The 18132-nt window shown below is 43.5% G+C and overlaps 1 protein-coding gene across 4 annotated transcripts in view; it reads left to right on the top strand.

Annotated features, from left to right (window-relative positions):
• Positions 1-18132, top strand: part of LOC118391431 (nipped-B-like protein B) — a 68810-nt gene that overhangs the window by 34329 nt on the left and 16349 nt on the right. For 3 of the 4 annotated variants that reach the window (XM_035782819.2, XM_035782821.2, XM_035782822.2), the window contains exons 5-20: positions 6138-6249; positions 6372-6526; positions 6794-6883; positions 7272-7417; positions 9012-9102; positions 9257-9784; positions 9925-11211; positions 11632-11760; positions 11926-12075; positions 14562-14633; positions 14728-14817; positions 15028-15128; positions 15209-15295; positions 15409-15640; positions 16006-16157; positions 16250-16330. In XM_035782819.2, coding sequence (XP_035638712.1) covers positions 6138-6249; positions 6372-6526; positions 6794-6883; positions 7272-7417; positions 9012-9102; positions 9257-9784; positions 9925-11211; positions 11632-11760; positions 11926-12075; positions 14562-14633; positions 14728-14817; positions 15028-15128; positions 15209-15295; positions 15409-15640; positions 16006-16157; positions 16250-16330 — 3503 coding nt within the window. The remainder of the gene's footprint in view (positions 1-6137; positions 6250-6371; positions 6527-6793; positions 6884-7271; positions 7418-9011; positions 9103-9256; positions 9785-9924; positions 11212-11631; positions 11761-11925; positions 12076-14561; positions 14634-14727; positions 14818-15027; positions 15129-15208; positions 15296-15408; positions 15641-16005; positions 16158-16249; positions 16331-18132) is intronic. The other variant, XM_035782820.2, reaches the window with a different exon arrangement.

Genomic DNA, 18132 nt, shown 5'->3' with positions numbered 1-18132 from the left:
AGGATGTTTTTGTGCTGGTCAAGGGCAGTCAAGTCTGGAGTGAACCAAGGGCTATATCTGTTCTTAGATCTACATTTTTTGAATGGGGCATGCTTATTTAAGATGGTGAGGAAAGCACTTTTAAAGAACAACCAGGCATCCTTTACTGACGGGATGAGGTCAGTATCCTTCCAGGATAGGTGTAGTGTTTGTAACGCAAGATGGAGGAGACCCTGTCTCACGTCAGATCACATTTTTTTGTGGGAGATTGCGAAATATGACATTTTCATTCAAGACAGGATAAATATATTGTTTCAGGTGATAATAAAACAGAGTGGACTAGATTTTATTTTTGCCACAATACATTAAGTCGAAAGAGTAGACTACTAGTTTTTCTGACTAGATTACTTATCTACAGCCTTCCCTCAAAGTCCCTCCCACAGTGATTGATTGACAGATCTGAAACCCTATCGACTCTGTGACTCACAAACATCCTGCTCAACCCCTGACAATCCCACCCACAATGATTGATTGACAGGCCAAAGTGTTAAAGGGATAATTCACCCAAATTACCCAGCTTGGAATTCATTACATTACATTACATTTAAGTCATTTAGCAGACGCTCTTATCCAGAGCGACTTACAAATTGGTGCATTCACCTTATGACATCCAGTGGAACAGCCACTTTACAATAGTGCATCTAAATCTTTTAAGGGGGGTGAGAAGGATTACTTTATCCTATCTTAGGTATTCCTTAAAGAGGTGGGGTTTCAGGTGTCTCCGGAAGGTGGTGATTGACTCCGCTGTCCTGGCGTCGTGAGGGAGTGTGTTCCACCATTGGGGAGCCAGAGCAGCGAACAGTTTTGACTGGGCTGAGCGGGAACTGTACTTCCTCAGTGGTAGGGAGGCGAGCAGGCCAGAGGTGGATGAACGCAGTGCCCTTGTTTGGGTGTAGGGCCTGATCAGAGCCTGGAGGTACTGAGGTGCCGTTCCCCTCACAGCTCCGTAGGCAAGCACCATGGTCTTGTAGCGGATTCCCTGGCTAACTACTTTTTCGATTTGGATGGCTCCTCCATGTACTCTGTACTGTACTGTGCTGAGATTGGGATACAGAGCCAGACTGAATCCTCTGAAGGTGTTAAAGCTTCTTGGAAGCTTCTTGGTTTGTCATCCACAGTCATGCATATTAGTTTTATAACCTCTGTTCTCGAGCTTCTGTTGCATTCGTCATCATCGGGATCATTTAAATAGCTTATCACTGTCTCTCTCATGATCTGTTTTTTTTAACGGTTATTTTTATGTACAGTGCCTTGCGAAAGTATTCGGCCCCCTTGAACTTTGCGACCTTTTGCCACATTTCAGGCTTCAAACATAAAGATACAAAACTGTATTTTTTGTGAAGAATCAACAACAAGTGGGACACAATCATGAAGTGGAACGACATTTATTGGATATTTCAAACTTTTTTAACAAATCAAAAACTGAAAAATTGGGCGTGCAAAATTATTCAGATAAACCACTCAGATAATTGAGTGAGGATCAGAAAGGATCTCATGCAGTGTCGCTGCTGGAATAACCTGTTAGTCGGGATGTAATGTATTTAGACACAGTTGGAGTCGGAAGTTTACATTCACTTAGGTTGGAGTCATTAAAATTAGTTTTTTCTTTTTTACCATTCCATACATTTCGTATTAACCTCTTGCGACGAGCAATCCGGGATCGTAATCATAGCCTCAAACGAATTAGCATAACGCAGCGGACATAAATACCCCTAGAAACTTTTCCTATTCATGAAAATCGCAAATTAAATTCATTAAATATATTCAAACACAAGCTTAGCCTTTTGTTAACAACACTGTCATCTCAGATTTTCAAAATATGCGTTACAGCCAACGCTAGTTTATAATGGCATAATGCTATGCTAGGCTCGGCTGGCAGCAGGCAACATTTTCACGAAAATAAGAAAAGCAACCAAATTAAATAATTTACCTTTGAAGAACTTCAGATGCTTTCACTCAGGAGACTCCCAGTTAGATAGAAAATGTTCCTTTTTTCCAAAAAATATTATTTTTGTAGGCGAAATAGCTCCCGTTTGTTCATCATGCTTGGCTGAGAAATCGACCGGAAAATGCTACCCCTACAACGCCGACATTTTTTCCAAATTTGCTCCATAATATTGACGGCAAACGTTGTTTAGGATCCATCCTCAAGGTGTTGTTAACCTCATAGTCCGCCCCATCTCGCATGCGGTCGCGTTACTACAGCCTCAAGCTCATTACCATAACGCAACGTTAGCGATTTCTAAAAATCGCAAATGAAATGAAATAAATATGCCTGCTCTCAAGCTTATCCTTTTCTTAACAATCCTGTCGTCTCAGATTTTCAAAATATGCTTTAGAACCAGAGAAAATCAATACTTTGTGTAAGAGTGGTGATAGCTAGCTTAGCATTTAGCGTTAGCATTTAGCACGCAACATATTCACAAAAACCAGCAAAGGGATCAAATAAAATAATTTACCTTTGAAGAACTTCAGATGTTTCAATGAGGAGACTCTCAGTTACATAGCAGATGTCCAGTTTTTCCTGAAAGATTCTTGTGTAGGACACAACGTTCCGTTTGTTACTATGCATTTGGCTACCGAAACTAACCGAAAATTCAGTCACCTACACGTCAAACTTTTTTCCGAATTAACTCCATAATATCGACTGAAACATGGAAAACGTTGTTTGAATCAATCCTCAAGGTGTTTTGTCATATATCTCTTCATTGAAATGCCGTCCCTGGAAGCCTGCATTCTTCTCTGATTCGGATGGAAAAATACTGGTAGCTGACTTTTGCGCACCAATTTCCACGCAGACACCGTGCGGGACACTTGGCAATTGTAGTCTCTTATGGTCAATCTTCCAATGATATGCCTACAAATACGTCACAATGCTGCAGACACCTTGGAGAAACGATAGAAAGTGTCCGTTCATTCCTGTCGCATTCACAGCCATATAAGGCGATCATGGAAAACGTAGCTTCAGAAATCCTGTTCATTTCCTTGGTTTTGCCTGAAGCTTTTGTTCAACGGCACTCACAGTGAAAATCTTTGCAGTTCTGGAAACGTCAGTGTCTTCTTTCCAAAACTATCAATTCCAAGCATAGTCGAGCATCTTTTCGTGACAAAATATTGCGCTTAAACCGGGCACGTCTTTTTATCCAAAAATGAAATAATGCCCCTAATGGACTAACAGGTTAACATATATATCCGTCGAGGCAATTGGTTTCTCATAAGAAGCGATTGGAAAAATGGCTACCCCAGTATTTTACTTAAGATTTTCTGCGGGAGACACAATGTGACCACTTGCTATATATGGTCCCTTACGGCTATTCTTCAATGGAAATGCTCTCAGCAAGGAAGAAGCCACTGCTCCAAAACCACCATTAAAAAAGCCAGACTACAGTTTGCAACTGCACATGGGGACAAAGATCATACTTTTTGGAGAAATGTCCTCTGGTCTGATGAAACAAAAATAGAACAGTTTGGCCATAATGACCATCGTTATGTTTGGAGGAAAGGGGGAGGCTTGCAGGCCGAATAACACCATCCCAACCGTGAAGCACGGGGGTGGCAGCATCATGTTGTGGGGTTGCTTTGCTGCAGGAGGGACTGGTGCACTTCACAAAATATATGGCGTCATGAGGAGGAAAATTATGTAGATATATTGAAGCAACATCACAAGACATCAGTCAGGAAGTTAAAGCTTGGTCGCAAATGTGTCTTTCAAATGGACAATGACCCCAAGCATACTTCCATGTTGTGGCAAAATGGCTTAAGGACAACAAAGTCAAGGTATTGGAGTGGCCATCACAAAGCCCCGACCTTAATCATATAGAAAAACTGTGGGCAGAACTGAAAAAGCGTGTGCAAGCAAGGTAGCCTAGAAACCTGACTCAGTTACACCAGCTCTGTCAGGAGGAATGGTCCAAAATTCACCCAACTTATTGTGGGAAGATTGTGGAAGGATACCCGAAACACTTGACCCAAGTTAAACAATTTAAAGACAATGCTATCAAATACTAATTGAGTGTATGTAAACTTCTGACCCACTGGGAATGTGATGAAAGAAATAAAATCTGAAAGAAATAATTCTCTCTACTACTATTCTGACATTTCACATTCTTAAAATAAAGTGGCGATCCTAACTGACCTAAGACAGGGAATTTGTACGGGGATTAAATGTCAGGAATTGTGAAAAACTTGAGTTTAAATGTATTTGGCTAAGGTATATGTAAACTTCCGACTTCAACTGTACCTATCAAATCGTCTTGAAAAGGAAATATGTACATCCCTACCTAATAGTTTTGAGTGAGGTCTTCTATCTCCCACTCATATAAATAGGACACCCCTCTGTCTTGTTCTTGAGGTTTCCTCAGTGCAGTTCCATGCTAGCGGAGTGACGCTGATAGTCAGATTTTTCGCTTTAAAATGTATGTCAAACAAAAACCAATGATGCAAAGTTAAACTATACTACTCTAAGCACAAGGGCTGGGGTTGGGCGATATGGCCAAAATATATCACAATATTTGTCAAATTCTAAGGTATTTTATGTTTAAAAAAAATATATATATATAAATTATAAATATGCTTCATGAGTAGTACATGACCATAGGGTGGATTATTTAAAAAAATATATTAAGTGGTTTTAATTTTTTTCAATGTTTTTTTCCCTTATCAGAATAACAATTCTTCTCTATAACTAGGTTTCCATCCAATTTGCCATAGATTTCTATGTGAATATTCTAAAATCTGCATAAAACAATATGCACATTTTCTGCGCATGATGACGTAGTGCACATAAAAAATTACGTGAGGTTAAATTCACATGTGCCGAATGGAAAAATGCAAGTTAAATGGGTTTCCATTGCATTTTCAACTCGACTAATGGTTTTGTCACAAACTGTTGCATTATATAGCAAACATGCTCACTCTGGTCTTGGCACATGCTCACTCTGGTCTTGGCACATGCACTCTAGCCAACGGCTTGGCACACAGTGAGGGTAGGCTACCTGCATTATGAGATTATTATGGATAAGAGCAATAACTTATGTATTTGTCAGACGGCAGCCGAGCATCATCATGTCACCAGAATAAGATATTTATTGGAAGGAAGCATCAAGCTCATGTGCACTTTCACCACCCTGTGAAGTTCATCAAAACTTATTTCATCTGTAGCCTAATAAACTGCGTGATTTACCGAGTTGTAGTGGAAGGACCAAGTTTACTTCGATATTATGGTTATTATATGAATATTTTCTGCAGAAAGGCGTTTCCACCATTTTTTTTCGCATTATTAATTTTACAGACACAAAAAAAAAACGCCATGTCGAACAAAGTAATTGTCTGTCGGCATTTATAAAATTGTATCGGCATATCCTGTTTCCATCAGCCCAGTCATGACTTTTTTCATGTGTCAGGTAATTCATCCACATGAAGTGGTTGGATGGAAACCTGGTTTATGACCATGTATTTTCAATGCATTTAATGGCAGTTCCTACTTTCGCCACAAGTAGCACTGTGCAGATTTCTAGGGTTCTTTTAGCACCCACATTGCCTCACAGGCAAGTTTCACGGCAAAAAAGTACATGTGCACTATTTTGGCTCCTGCACTGCCCCACAAGCATGATTCATGGCAAAAAAGTACCTAATATGCGCTCCAGAAGCTCTTGCTGGGAAGTTAACAGTTCTCCGCTGTTAGCAGTCTCTTACTGGCGGAAAGAACGGATGATTGCCATCAGTGTTCGAGTTTCATCACTCAATTATTACATTTAGCAAACCAAACGTTGAAATACCGTTATGTAAGGTAAAGTAAAAATCCAAACCGGTCCGTGCATCAAATATAGTTTACCGCCCGGCCCCAACAAGGACTACTTTTAACAATTTCCACAAACATTTACTCGAACAGTGCAAATGCAAAGTTTGGTAACAGAATGACAGTTTATGCTGGACTCCCATGGAGTGTTTAATTTTGCAATAATTGTTTTTTATTTGACATACATTTTGTGTGAAGAGTCTGTGTCCCTCTGTTACCGTGGAATTGCCCCTCAGTATTGGTGCTGTGCACTGGTCTTCTCTACTCCTCTTTAACCACATCTCTTATTTTCATCTGATAGATATAATGCAGCAGCCAATGATGCCGCAGTACAAGATGTCCCAGAATTCCATGCATGGGAGTCCGGCATCGACAAACTACCAGCAAACCACTATCTCACACAGCCCTTCTAGGTATGACAATAAATTGCTTGTTCAATTTTCTGTAATCTTACAGAGTCCTCTGCTAGTTTATTCAATACTTCTCTCAGATTCCCTTGGAATTGACATGTTCTTCTCATCCTCTTTCTCTACAGTCGCTTTGCCCCTCCACAGATGGGGTCGGATGCCAGGTTCACGCCCCAGCAGAACAGCCCTGTGCCCAGCCCCTATGCCCCCCAAAGCCCTGCTGCTTACATGCAGCAGTACCCTCACCCACCTAGCTACTCTCAGCACCAACAGATCCAGCAAGGTGGGGCTGCACTTCTGCTTTTGTTTCGAAGCATAATGCATGATGGGGAACCTACCAACTAATTCTCAAATAACCATACTGTAACTAACTATTATGCATGTCATTATGTTGATTGTTTGCTGAAGACCCTGTAGAATTTGTACATATGGACAGAAGTGCTCCATGCATTATAAACCAACACAGTTTACCCTGGTGTGTTGTGTTGGTGTTCTGTGGGCGATGAGCTTCATTCTTCCCCTCTCCTTTCACTTGCACCCTCATATACAGGAAGCCCCCAGAGGCCTGTGCAGCCCTGCCTTGAGGTGCAGACCCAGCCGCAGGCCTCCCCCCACCAGAACCCCTCCACCCCAACCTTAGGTATGGGAAAACCCTGGGGACATCATATCAAACATCCACAGTCGGGCCCCATCACCTCCAAGCTGTGACCCATCGGCTTGTGTCTCTGTGACGCATTATTTGCATCACAAAATAGCCATGCTCTGTCTATCCAATTGCAAACCGTATTTATAACAGAGGATGGAGTGTTGGTTAGCAATGTACACTTGCTCGCTGCAAGATTCCTGTAGATGGGCATCATTTTTCAGGTCTCCATTCTTTGGTGTTGTTATATTTCTTGTTTATCTGCATTCATTCTACCTGTTGAGTAAGATGATTAACAGTGTTTAGTATGGGTTTTGCGTAGCTGCAAGGTAATTGAATGAAGGTTGATTGATTGTATCTGGGATTTATTTTGGTGTTTGTTCAGTTGCCAGCCCCATGGTTCCTGGCGGCATGCGGAACATCCACGACAACAAGGTCTCCGGGCAAATTTCAAGCAACTCAGCCAATCACAATGCCAGACATGGCTCCAACGAAGACTACATGAACATAGTCCACAGATTAGGGAATGAGGTAAACATGAGAAATGATTCATACCAAGATGAAACTACCGAGCAAAGATACCATTTTTACATTAAATACAATTTCCTCTCTTGGATCCTCATTGCTGGTACACTGCCTGAATGTTTTTGTTGTGTGGAGTTGTATCCACCCTTGCTGCTTTAGCTATATACAGTACCAGTCAAAAGTTTGGACTTATCTACTTATTCAAGGGTTTTTCTTTATTTGTACTATTTTCGACATTGTAGAATAATAGTGAAGACATCAAAACTATGAAATAACACATATGGAATCATGTTGTAGCCAAAAAAGTGTGAAACAAATCAAAATATATTTTATATTTGAGATTCTTCAAAGTAGCCACCCTTTGCCTTGATGACAGCTTTGCAAACTCTTGGCATTCTCTCAACCAGCTTCATGAGGAATGCTTTTCCAGTAGTCTTGAAGGAGTTCCCACATATGCTGAGCACTTGTTGGCTGCTTTTCCTTCACTCTGTGGTCCAACCCAAACCATCTCTATCGGGTTGAGGCCGGGTGATTGTGGAGGCCAGGTCATCTGATGCAGCACTCCATCACGCTCCTTCTTGGTCAAATAGCCCTTAAACAGCCATGCTTCACAGTGGGAACCACCCATGTGGAGACCATCCGTTCACCTACTCTGCGTATCACGAAGACACGGCGGTTAGAACCAAAAATCTTGAATTTGGACTCATCAGACCAAAGGACAGATTTCCACCGGTCTCATGTCCATTGCTCGTGTTTCTTGGCCCAAGCAAGTCTCTTGTTATTGGTGTCCTTTAGTAGCGTTTTTTTTTTCTTTCAGCAATTCGACCATGAAGGCCTGATTCACGCAGTCTCCTCTGAACAGTTGATGTTGATGTGTCTGTTACTTGAAATCTGTGAAGCATTTCACAATCTGAGGTGCAGTTAACTAATGAACTTGTCCTCTGCAGCAGAGGTAACTCTGGGTCTTCCATTCCTGTGGCGGTCCTCATGCGAGACAGTTTCATCATAGCGCCGGATGGTTTTTGCGACGGCACTTGAAGAAACTTTCAAAGTTCTTGAAATGTTCTGCATTGACTGATCTTCATGTCTTAAAGTAATGATGGACTGTAATTTCTCTGCTTATTTGAGCTGTTCTTTCCATAATATGGACTTTGATCTTTTACCAAATAGGGCTATCTTCTGTATACCACCCCTACCTTGTCACAACGCAACTGATTGGCTGAAACGCATTATGAAGGAAAGAAATTCCACAAATTAACAAGGCACACCTGCTTATTGAAATGCATTCCAGGTGACTACCTCATGAAGCTCGTTGAGATAATGCCAGGAATGTGCAAAGCTGTCTTTGCGAAGGGTGGCTACTAAAGAATTTCAAATATAAAATATATAACACTTTTTTGGTTACTACTTGATTCCACATGTGTTATTTCATAGTTTTGATGTCTTCACCATTATTCTACGATGTTGAATATATTCAAAATAAAGAAAAACTCTGGATAAGAGCGTCTGCTAAATGACTTAAATGTAAATGTTAAATGTAATGAGTAGGTGTGTCCAAACATTTGACTGGTAATGAATATCTGATTCATATTTTTCCAAGGAGAGTGATCCTTCCATGAGAAATGCCTCCTTCCCACTCCGTTCGCCCCAGTCTGTTTGTTCCCCTGCTGACAGCGAAGGGAACCCAAAAGGTATACCAACCGAGACCGCTAATATGCATCATCATACTGTGGTCTGGAAATCATGAGTCAATCTACATATCAAGTGTTCATGCCTGAATCGATCAGTGTTCATATTTGTAAAAAATCACACACAATTTATTTGTATTTATTGTTTTGGTTTCAGCAGGATTACGACCTAGCCTCATCCTTCACTCCCCAAACCCTTACGCTTCCCCCCGTGACAGCGCTCCCGACCTCCTCCTGGACTCTCCTGACTGCAAGAAGAAGCAGAAGAAGCTAACTAAAGAGGAGAAGGAGCAGTTGGATAAAGCTGCTATGTACGATATTGTCAGCTCTCCCTCTAAAGACTCTACCAAGCTGACCCTCAAACTGTCCCGGGTGAAGTCCACTGAGATGGACCCGTCCAGAGAGCTCCTACCTGGGGCAGAGGACCAGGACACTGACCTGGCCTACAACAGCCTGCAGTTCTCCCGGACGCAGCAGGACCTTGCCCACAGGTTAGCCCCGGGCCAGGGGGAGCAGTCAGGCTACCAGCAGGTCCCTGTGCTCCAGAACACTAAGCAGGCTGGAGGGGTGATCAGTGGAGCTGTTTACGACGATGCTGAGATGGACGCGCTTGCTGAGATCGAGAGGATAGAACGGGAGACGCTCATAGAAAGGGAGCGTTGCTCCAAAGAGGTTCAGGATAAAGGTGAGTTTACATTCAATGTTGCACTTAAAAATCTATCCTAAAAAATATTTTTAGTGTGCTGAGAAATAGGAGAAATAACTTGCTGATAAAAATAAGTAATATGTCAGTATATTTTCTGAGCAATGGTTTCCTCACTGCAGACAAGCCACTGAAGAAGCGGAAGCAGGACTCGTATCCCCAAGAGCCTGGAGCTGGTGGTACAGCGGGGGCAACCCAACCTGGTGTGGGAGGGGGCAATGCTGGCAGCAAGCTGGCACCCCAGGAGGCTAGTGCTGCCAGTAATGGTGCGAGCCGGCCTGCCCTAATGGTCAGCATCGACCTGCAGCAAGCAGGTAGAGCTGACGGGCAGCCAGAGGTAAACATAGGCACCCACACCCCTGCCCTGAGGAGCTGGCCTGAGGAACGCCTGTGTCCTGGGGACGGCCCCGACTCCACTGGAGTCCTGCGGCTAAACTCCAAGACAGAAGGAGACACACTACAGACTGCAGACGTCCGGCCAGAGGTCATCAAGCAGCGTGCCGACACCCCCAAGAAGCTGGGGCCCGACGTCCGACCGGAGACCCCCAAACACAAGCACGAAAACAGACGAGACTCGTCCAAACATCGACACGATGGCAAACCTGACAATAGCAAGGTCCGCCCTGACGCCAGGATGCCTGACAAGCCACGACAACGGCACGAGGGTCGCTCAGACTCTGGTCACAGGGAGGACAGGTCCCGGGACAGTGACCCATCCCGCATCCGCAGGCCAGAGACCCCCAGCAAGTCTAGCAGAGGGGAACATGACTCCAAACATGGACGGGACAGAGACAGGGAGCGGGGGGATAAGGACAGGGAGAGGAAACACAGGACAGAGGCAGGGGATCCACGGGACCGACGATCTCCAGAGCAGCGCTCCAGGCCAGAGAGCCCGCGGGTTAAGCAGGAAGGGCGAGGGGGGGTGGACCACAGTGGGCGCCAGAGGACTGACCGGCCAGGCCCCAACCTCAAATCCCCCAATAAAGAGGAGAGGAGGAGCGGGGAGGAGAGGAGGAGTGGGGACGGCAGCAGGAACCGACAGGACTCTAAGCAACAACCTGCTGAAAACAAGCAGGAGTTCCCTGCTTACCTGCTGGGGGGCGTAAAGTCTGGAGGATTTAAAAACTTTGTGATTCCCAAAGTGAAGCGGGATAAGGATGGGCATGTGTTGGCAGCTGAGATGAGGACGCCTGGTCTGGGTTCAGTAGTGGAGGGCTGGAAGGAGCCCCGGGTCAAGCTGGAGCGACTGGGGCTGGTAGAGAAGATGAAGACAGCAGCCAAACCGGTTGTGGTGCTGCAGAAACTCAGCATCGACGAGGTGCAGAAAATCATCAGGGAGAGGAAAGATAGAAGCGCACGCAGCTCCAAGTCCTCCAAGAGCAGACCCTCTCATTGGATCTCTGAGAAAGGTAAGAGGAGACATCCTGATGTCTGCATGACAGACTGGGTCAGCTTGTTGTTTGGGTGAACTTAAGGTTTAGCTATGGTAACCTGTGTTGACATGTGTTTTTGACTTATTGATTTGAGAACTTTGAGAGTTCTAATTACTTTGCACATTGATCCACTAGCAGCACAGAATAACGTTCTGTATTTTACTCTCCTTGAAAGGATTCCGATTTATTGCGGGGTTTATTTGAAATGGTTATGAGGCCTTGCTAATGATCCTGAATAGAAGACACTATCTGTTTTAGTTGTGGCACAAATGTGTCATTGTTAGTGTAATTAGCCCTTTCGTACAAGGGCTAATAGATGACTGGGTGACCTCGCTCTGTGAGGTCTTGATGAATCAGTGTTGAAAGAACTGCCTCTTCATCTGATTGCTGAGATAGAGTCCACCATGCCACTGTGTGAGAGGGTGAAGATGAACAAACGCAAGCGCAGCACCATCAAGGAGAAGCCCAAGTACGCCGAGGTCAACTCCGATGATGACGATGACGACGACGACTCTGTGACGGAGTGTAAATACCAAACATATAGCTTTTTTTTTTGCACAGTCATATCCAAAACGGTGTTCATTCCAATCACAGTAGTTGGGGGCGGGCTAATGGTTGATAACAAACCCCTGGTGTTTATGATCAAAGCTTCATCCTTTAACTTGTTGCTCCTTCTCTCTCTTCCTGCAGCTACGCGGAAGCGTCACAAGAAGGAGCGGGAAAAGACATGGGAGCCTGATGAGAGGAGAGGCTCAGGGCGCAGGGGGTCCGGCAGCCGCCACCGTGAACGCAGCCCAGAGGATTCATACGATGAGTCCCCACCGCCCAGCATGAGTGACCGTAAGTCTGGCACTGTCTTTGACTGACCATCCATCATGAGCATCGATGGTTATCTTTTCCTCTCTCTCTCTCTCTCTTTCTCTCTCTCTCTCTCTCTCTCTCTCTCATATATACATATATACAGTGCATTTGGAAAGTATTCAGACCCCTTGACTTTTTCAACATTTTGTTATGTTACAGCCTTATTCTGAAATTGATTAAATAGTTTTTCCCCCGCTTCAATCTAGACACAATACCCAATAATGACAAAGCAAAAAAAGGTTTAGACATTCTTGCAAATGTATATAATATATATTTTTTTTAAACTGAAATTCACATTTCCGTAAGTAATCAGACCCTTTACTCAGTACTTTGTTGAAACACCTTTGGCAGAGATTACAGCTTCGAGTTTGGCACACTTGTATTTTGGGAGTTTTTCCGATTCTTCTCTGCAGATCCTCTCGAGCTTTGTCAGGTTGGCTGTGTGCTTAGGGCCGATGTCCCGTTGGAAGGGGAACCTTCGCCCCCAGTTTGATGTCCTGAGCGCTCTGGAGCAGGTTCATCAAGGATCCTTCTGTACTTTGCTCCGTTCGTCCTTCCCTCAATCCTGACTGGTCTCTCTGACCCTGCCGCTGAGAAACATCCCCACAGCCGGAATGCTGCCACCACCATGTTTCACCGTAGGAATGGTGCCAGGTTTTCTCCAGACGTGATGCTTGGCATTCAGGCCAAAGAGTTCAATGTTAGTTTCATCAGACCAGAGAATCTTGTTTCTCATGGTCTGAGAGTCCTTTAGGTGCCTTTTGGCAAACTCCAAGCGGGCTGTGCCTTTTACTGAGGAGTGGCTTCTGTATTGCCACTACCATAAAGGCCTGATTGGTGGAGTGCTGTAGAGATGGTTGTCCTTCTGGAAGGTCTTCCACTTCCACAGAGGGAAGTCTTGAGCTCTGTCAGAGTGATCATCAGGTTCTTGGTCCCCTCCCTGACCAAGGCCCTTCTCCCCCGATTGCTCAGTTTGGCCTGGCGACCAGCTCTAATAAGAGTCTTGATGGTTCCAAACTTCTTCCATTTAAGAATGACGGAGGCCACTGTGTTCTTGGGGACCTTCAATGCTGCAGAAATGTTTTGGTCCCTTTCCCCAGATTTGTGCCTTGACACAATCCTGTCTTGGAGCTCTACAGACAATTCATTGGTTCTTGCTCTGACATGCACTGTCAACTGTGGGATCTTATATAGGCAGGTGTGTGCTTTTTTCAAATCATGTCCAATCAAATGAATTTATCGCAGGTGGACTCCAATCAAGTTTTAAAAACAATTAAAACATGATGCACCTGAGTTCAATTTCGAGTTTCATAGCAAAGGGTCTGAATACTTATGTAAATAATGTATTTATGTATTTTGATTAAAAATACATTTTCCCCAAAAATATCAAAATAATAGCTTTGTCGTTATGGGGTATTGTGTGTAGATTGGTGAGGAAAATATTTAATTTAATCCATTTTAGAATAAGGCTGTAATGTAGCAATACATACATACAGTGCCTTAAATTAAGAAAGTATTCAAATGTAATTGTGTTACAGCCTGAATTTAAAATGGATTGAATTGAGATTGTGTGTCACTGGCCTATACATAATACCCCATCATGTCAAAGTAGGATTCTGTTTTAAGAATATTTTACAAATTCATAAAAATTGGAAAGCTGAAATGTCTTGAGTCAATGATGTATTTAACCCCTTTGTTATTGATGGAATGCCTAAATAAGTTCAGGAGTAAAAATGTTGCTTAACCTCTTGCTCCTACCTGGCACGCAGGCGTCCCATCTAGAGCTCTGGAAATGCAAATGCGCTACGCTAAATGCTAATAGTATTAGTTAAAACTCAAACGTTCATTAAAATACACATGCAGGGTATTGAATTAAAGCTACACTCGTTGTGAATCCAGGCAACAAGTCCGATTTTTAAAATGCTTTTCACTTTTGCACTCATACATTTACATTTACATTTAAGTCATTTAGCAGACGCACTCCCAATCTTTCCGTTTTTGATTTGTTAAATAAGTTTGAAATATCCAATAAATGTCGTTCCACTTCATGATTGTGTCCCACTTGTTGTTGATTCTTCACAAAAAAATACAGTTTTATATCTTTGTTTGAAGCCTGAAATGTGGCAAAAGGTCGCAAAGTTCAAGGGGGCCGAATACTTTCGCATGGCACTGTATGTAAATGAGATATTTCTGTGTTTCATTTTTTCTCTACATTTGCAAAAAGGTATTTGGTTAGAAAACAATTATATTTAATCCGTTTTGAGTTCAGGCTGTAACACAGCAAAATTTGGAATAACTCAAAGGGTATGAATACTTTCCGAAAGCACTAAATAGAACATACACCAGCATGGTATACCTGTGCATTAGATACAGGGTAAAATGCTGAGGATGAGTAGTAGTAATATTTCACTAGATAAGTGTTGCAGTCCAATGTCATTGTCCTAACATGTATCAATCCTGTCTAGTTGCCAGAAAGATGAAGAAGAAGGAGAAACAGAAGAAAAGAAAGGCATACGAGCCCAAGCTGACAGCAGAAGGTAATTTCACTCTAAATTCAGTAATGTCTTTGTTTTATGTCTTTGGTCTCATAAGCGCAGGTTATTCACTTTCTCTGTGTTGTTTACTCAACAGAACTGATGGACTCCTCCACGTTCAAGAGGTTCTCAGCCAGTGTGGACAACATTCTGGAGAGCTTGGAGGACATTGACTTCAATGCCATGGGTATGCATTATTCATTATCTACTTTACATATTTATTTATTTGAAGTTTTCTTCAGAGGTTTGAATGACATTTTTTACCAAGAATGGGAAAGATAACATTGTGATTGTTGGATTTCTTTTCAAATGTAATTTGATATCAGCCATAGTAAAGCTCAGTTATAAATGACGGTGACAGAACTGCCAACTGTAACTCCACAACTCTCGTCAACAGATGACGATGAGATCCCACAGGAGCTTCTGCTGGGGAAACACCAGCTGAGTGAACTGGCCAGTGAATCTGCTAAGATCAAGGCCATGGGCATCACCTTCAGGGTAAGAAAGGGGAACATTGGATGCAGGTTGATGTCAATCTTTTTGGCATTCTGTTATATTTTTCTCATCTGTCTCCATAGCTTTCATCTGGTAAGTTGGTGAAGGTCCTGAACATCCTGGAGAAAAACATTCAGGACGGGTCCAAACTCTCCACACTGATGAACCATGTAAGTTGTCCCCACATATGGTTTCTCAGACCCAGATTTAGTCTTCTGGCCTAAGAAGCATGTTCCATAGAGAGGTTCCACTTGTCTGAATGTCTTCTCTCTCTCTCCAACAGGACGCAGACGCAGAAGACGAGGAGCGACTGTGGCGTGACCTCATCATGGAGCGCGTGACAAAGTCAGCTGACGCCTGTCTGACTGCCCTCAACATCATGACGTCGGCCCGCATGCCCAAGGCGGTGTACATCGAGGACGTGATTGAGAGGGTGCTGCAGTACACCAAGTTTCACCTGCAAAACACCCTCTACCCTCAGTATGACCCTGTCTACAGAGTGGACCCTCACGGAGGTCAGCACCCTAACCCCACCTTACTATCAAAAGCATTTGGAACAAACCCATATAACATAATGTGGTGAGAACTGGCTACATAAATGTCCAGTCACAGTCTTCATGCACTCTGTTAAACTTTGAGTTTGACGGTGGTTTGTTCAAGACCAGAGCACCCAGAACATTTGAAAGAGAGTTTATGTGAAGTATATACACGGTGTGTACATAAAAGACAGTGTGGTCCACTCGGAACTACCTGGGCCTGTGTTATGTCTATCCCTGCCATGACTGACTGAGGAAAGGGTCTCTGGTCTGCATTTTTTTCTCTGGTCTGCATTTTTTAGGAACCTTTATTCATTGTCTCTCTTCTCCCCTCTCTCACCCAGGTGGCTTGCTGAGCTCCAGGGCTAAGAGAGCTAAAAGCTCCACACACAAGCAGAGGGTGATCATCATGCTCTACAACAAGGTCTGTGACATCGTCAGCAACATCTCTGAGCTCCTGGAGATACAGCTGTTGACTGACACCACCATCCTGCAGGTGAGACTCTGCTCCTAGTGCTTTCCCTGGGGGTCATGATTTCTGACCTCTGCTTGCTTACCTTATAACTCATCTCTCTCTCCTTCCCTCAGGTCTCCTCCATGGGCATCACTCCATTCTTTGTGGAGAGTGTCAGTGAGCTACAGCTGTGTGCCATCAAACTAGTGACTGCGGTAAGAATCCAAACCAGTGTTTCCACGGAGTTCTGCCGTTGTTCTAGAATATATTCCCTTTTATTGTGCTTCCATTACATACATCCCCTGTATAGCAGTGCCAGGGTTGCTCTTGATGTGGTGCCTCAAACCTGGGTTCCCATGGAGTTCTGGATTTGTTCTAGAATACACTATATTCCCTTTCATTGTGTACAGTCGTGGCCAAAAGTTTTGAGAATGACACAAATATTAATATTCACCAAGTCTGCTGCCTCAGTTTGTATGATGGCAATTTGCATATACTCCAGAATGTTATGAATAGTGATCAGATGAATTGCAATTAATTGCAAAGTCCCTCTTTGCCATGCAAATGAACTGAATCCCCCAAAAACATTTCCACTGCATTTCAGCCCTGCCACAAAAACACGAGCTGACATGTCAGTGATTCTCTCGTTAACACAGGTGTGAGTGTTGACGAGGACAAGTCTGGAGATTACTCTGTCATGCTAATTGAGTTTGAATAACAGACTGGAAGCTTCAAAAGGAGGGTGGTGCTTGCAATCATTGTTCTTCCTCTGTCAATCATGGTTACCTGCAAGGAAACACGTGCCGTCATTATTGCTTTGCATAAAAAGGGCTTCACAGGCAAGGATATTGCTGCCCATAAGATTGCACCTACAACCATTTATCGGATCATCAAGAACTTCAAGGAGAGCGGTTCAATTGTTGTGAAGAAGGCTTCAGAGCACCCAAGAAAGTCCAGCAAGCACCAGGACCATCTCCTAAAGTTGATTCAGCTGCGGGATCAGGGCACCACCAGTGCAGAGCTTGCTCAGGAATGGCAGCAGGCAGGTGTGAGTGCATCTGCACTCACAGTAAGGCAAAGACTTTTGGAGAATGGCCTGGTGTCAAGAAAGGCAGCAAAGAAGCCACTTCTCTCCAGGAAAAACATCAGGGACAGACTGATATTCTGCAAAAGGTACAGTGATTTGGGGTAAAGTCATTTTCTCTGATGAATTCCCTTTCCGATTGTTTGGGGCATCCGGAAAAAAGTTTGCCCGGAGAAGACAAGGTGAGCTCTAGCATCAGTCCTGTGTCATGCCAACAGTAAAGCATCCTGAGACCATTCATGTGTGGGGTTGCTTCTCAGCCAAGGGAGTGGGCTCACTCAGAATTTTGCCTAAGAACACAGCCATGAGTAAAGAATGGCACCAACACATCCATCGAGAGCAACTTCTCCCAACCATCCAGGAACAGTTTGGTGACGAACAATGCCTTTTTAAGCATGACTGAGCACCTTGCCATAAGGCAAAGTGATAGCTAAGTGGCTCGGGGAACAAAACCTCTATATTTTGGGTCCATGGCCAGGAAACTCCCCAGACCTTAATCCCATTGAGAACTTGTGGTCAATCCTCAAGAGGCGGGTGGACAAACAAAACCCCACAAATTCTGACAAACTCCAAGCATTGATTATGCAAGAATGGGCTGCCATCAGTCAGGATGTGGCCCAGAAGTTAATTGACAGCATGCCAGGGCAGATTTCAAAGGTCTTGGAAAAGAAGGGTCAACACTGCAAATATTGACTCTTTGCATCAACGTCATGTAATTGTCAATAAAAGCATTTGACACTTGCTTGTAATTATACTTGTAATGATTGTAATTACACTTCAGTATTCCATAGTGACAAAAATATCTGAAGACACTGAAGCAGCAAACTTTGTGGAAATTAATATTTGTGTCATTCTCAAAACTTTTGGCCACGACTGTATGTATTATGTATTGCAATGTCAGGGTAGCTCTAATGATGAGCCTTTCCTCCGGCA

The sequence above is a fragment of the Oncorhynchus keta genome, chromosome 12, assembly GCF_023373465.1.
Source record: "Oncorhynchus keta strain PuntledgeMale-10-30-2019 chromosome 12, Oket_V2, whole genome shotgun sequence".
Taxonomy (NCBI): domain Eukaryota; kingdom Metazoa; phylum Chordata; class Actinopteri; order Salmoniformes; family Salmonidae; genus Oncorhynchus; species Oncorhynchus keta.
This window is presented reverse-complemented; position numbering and strand designations above follow the sequence as displayed.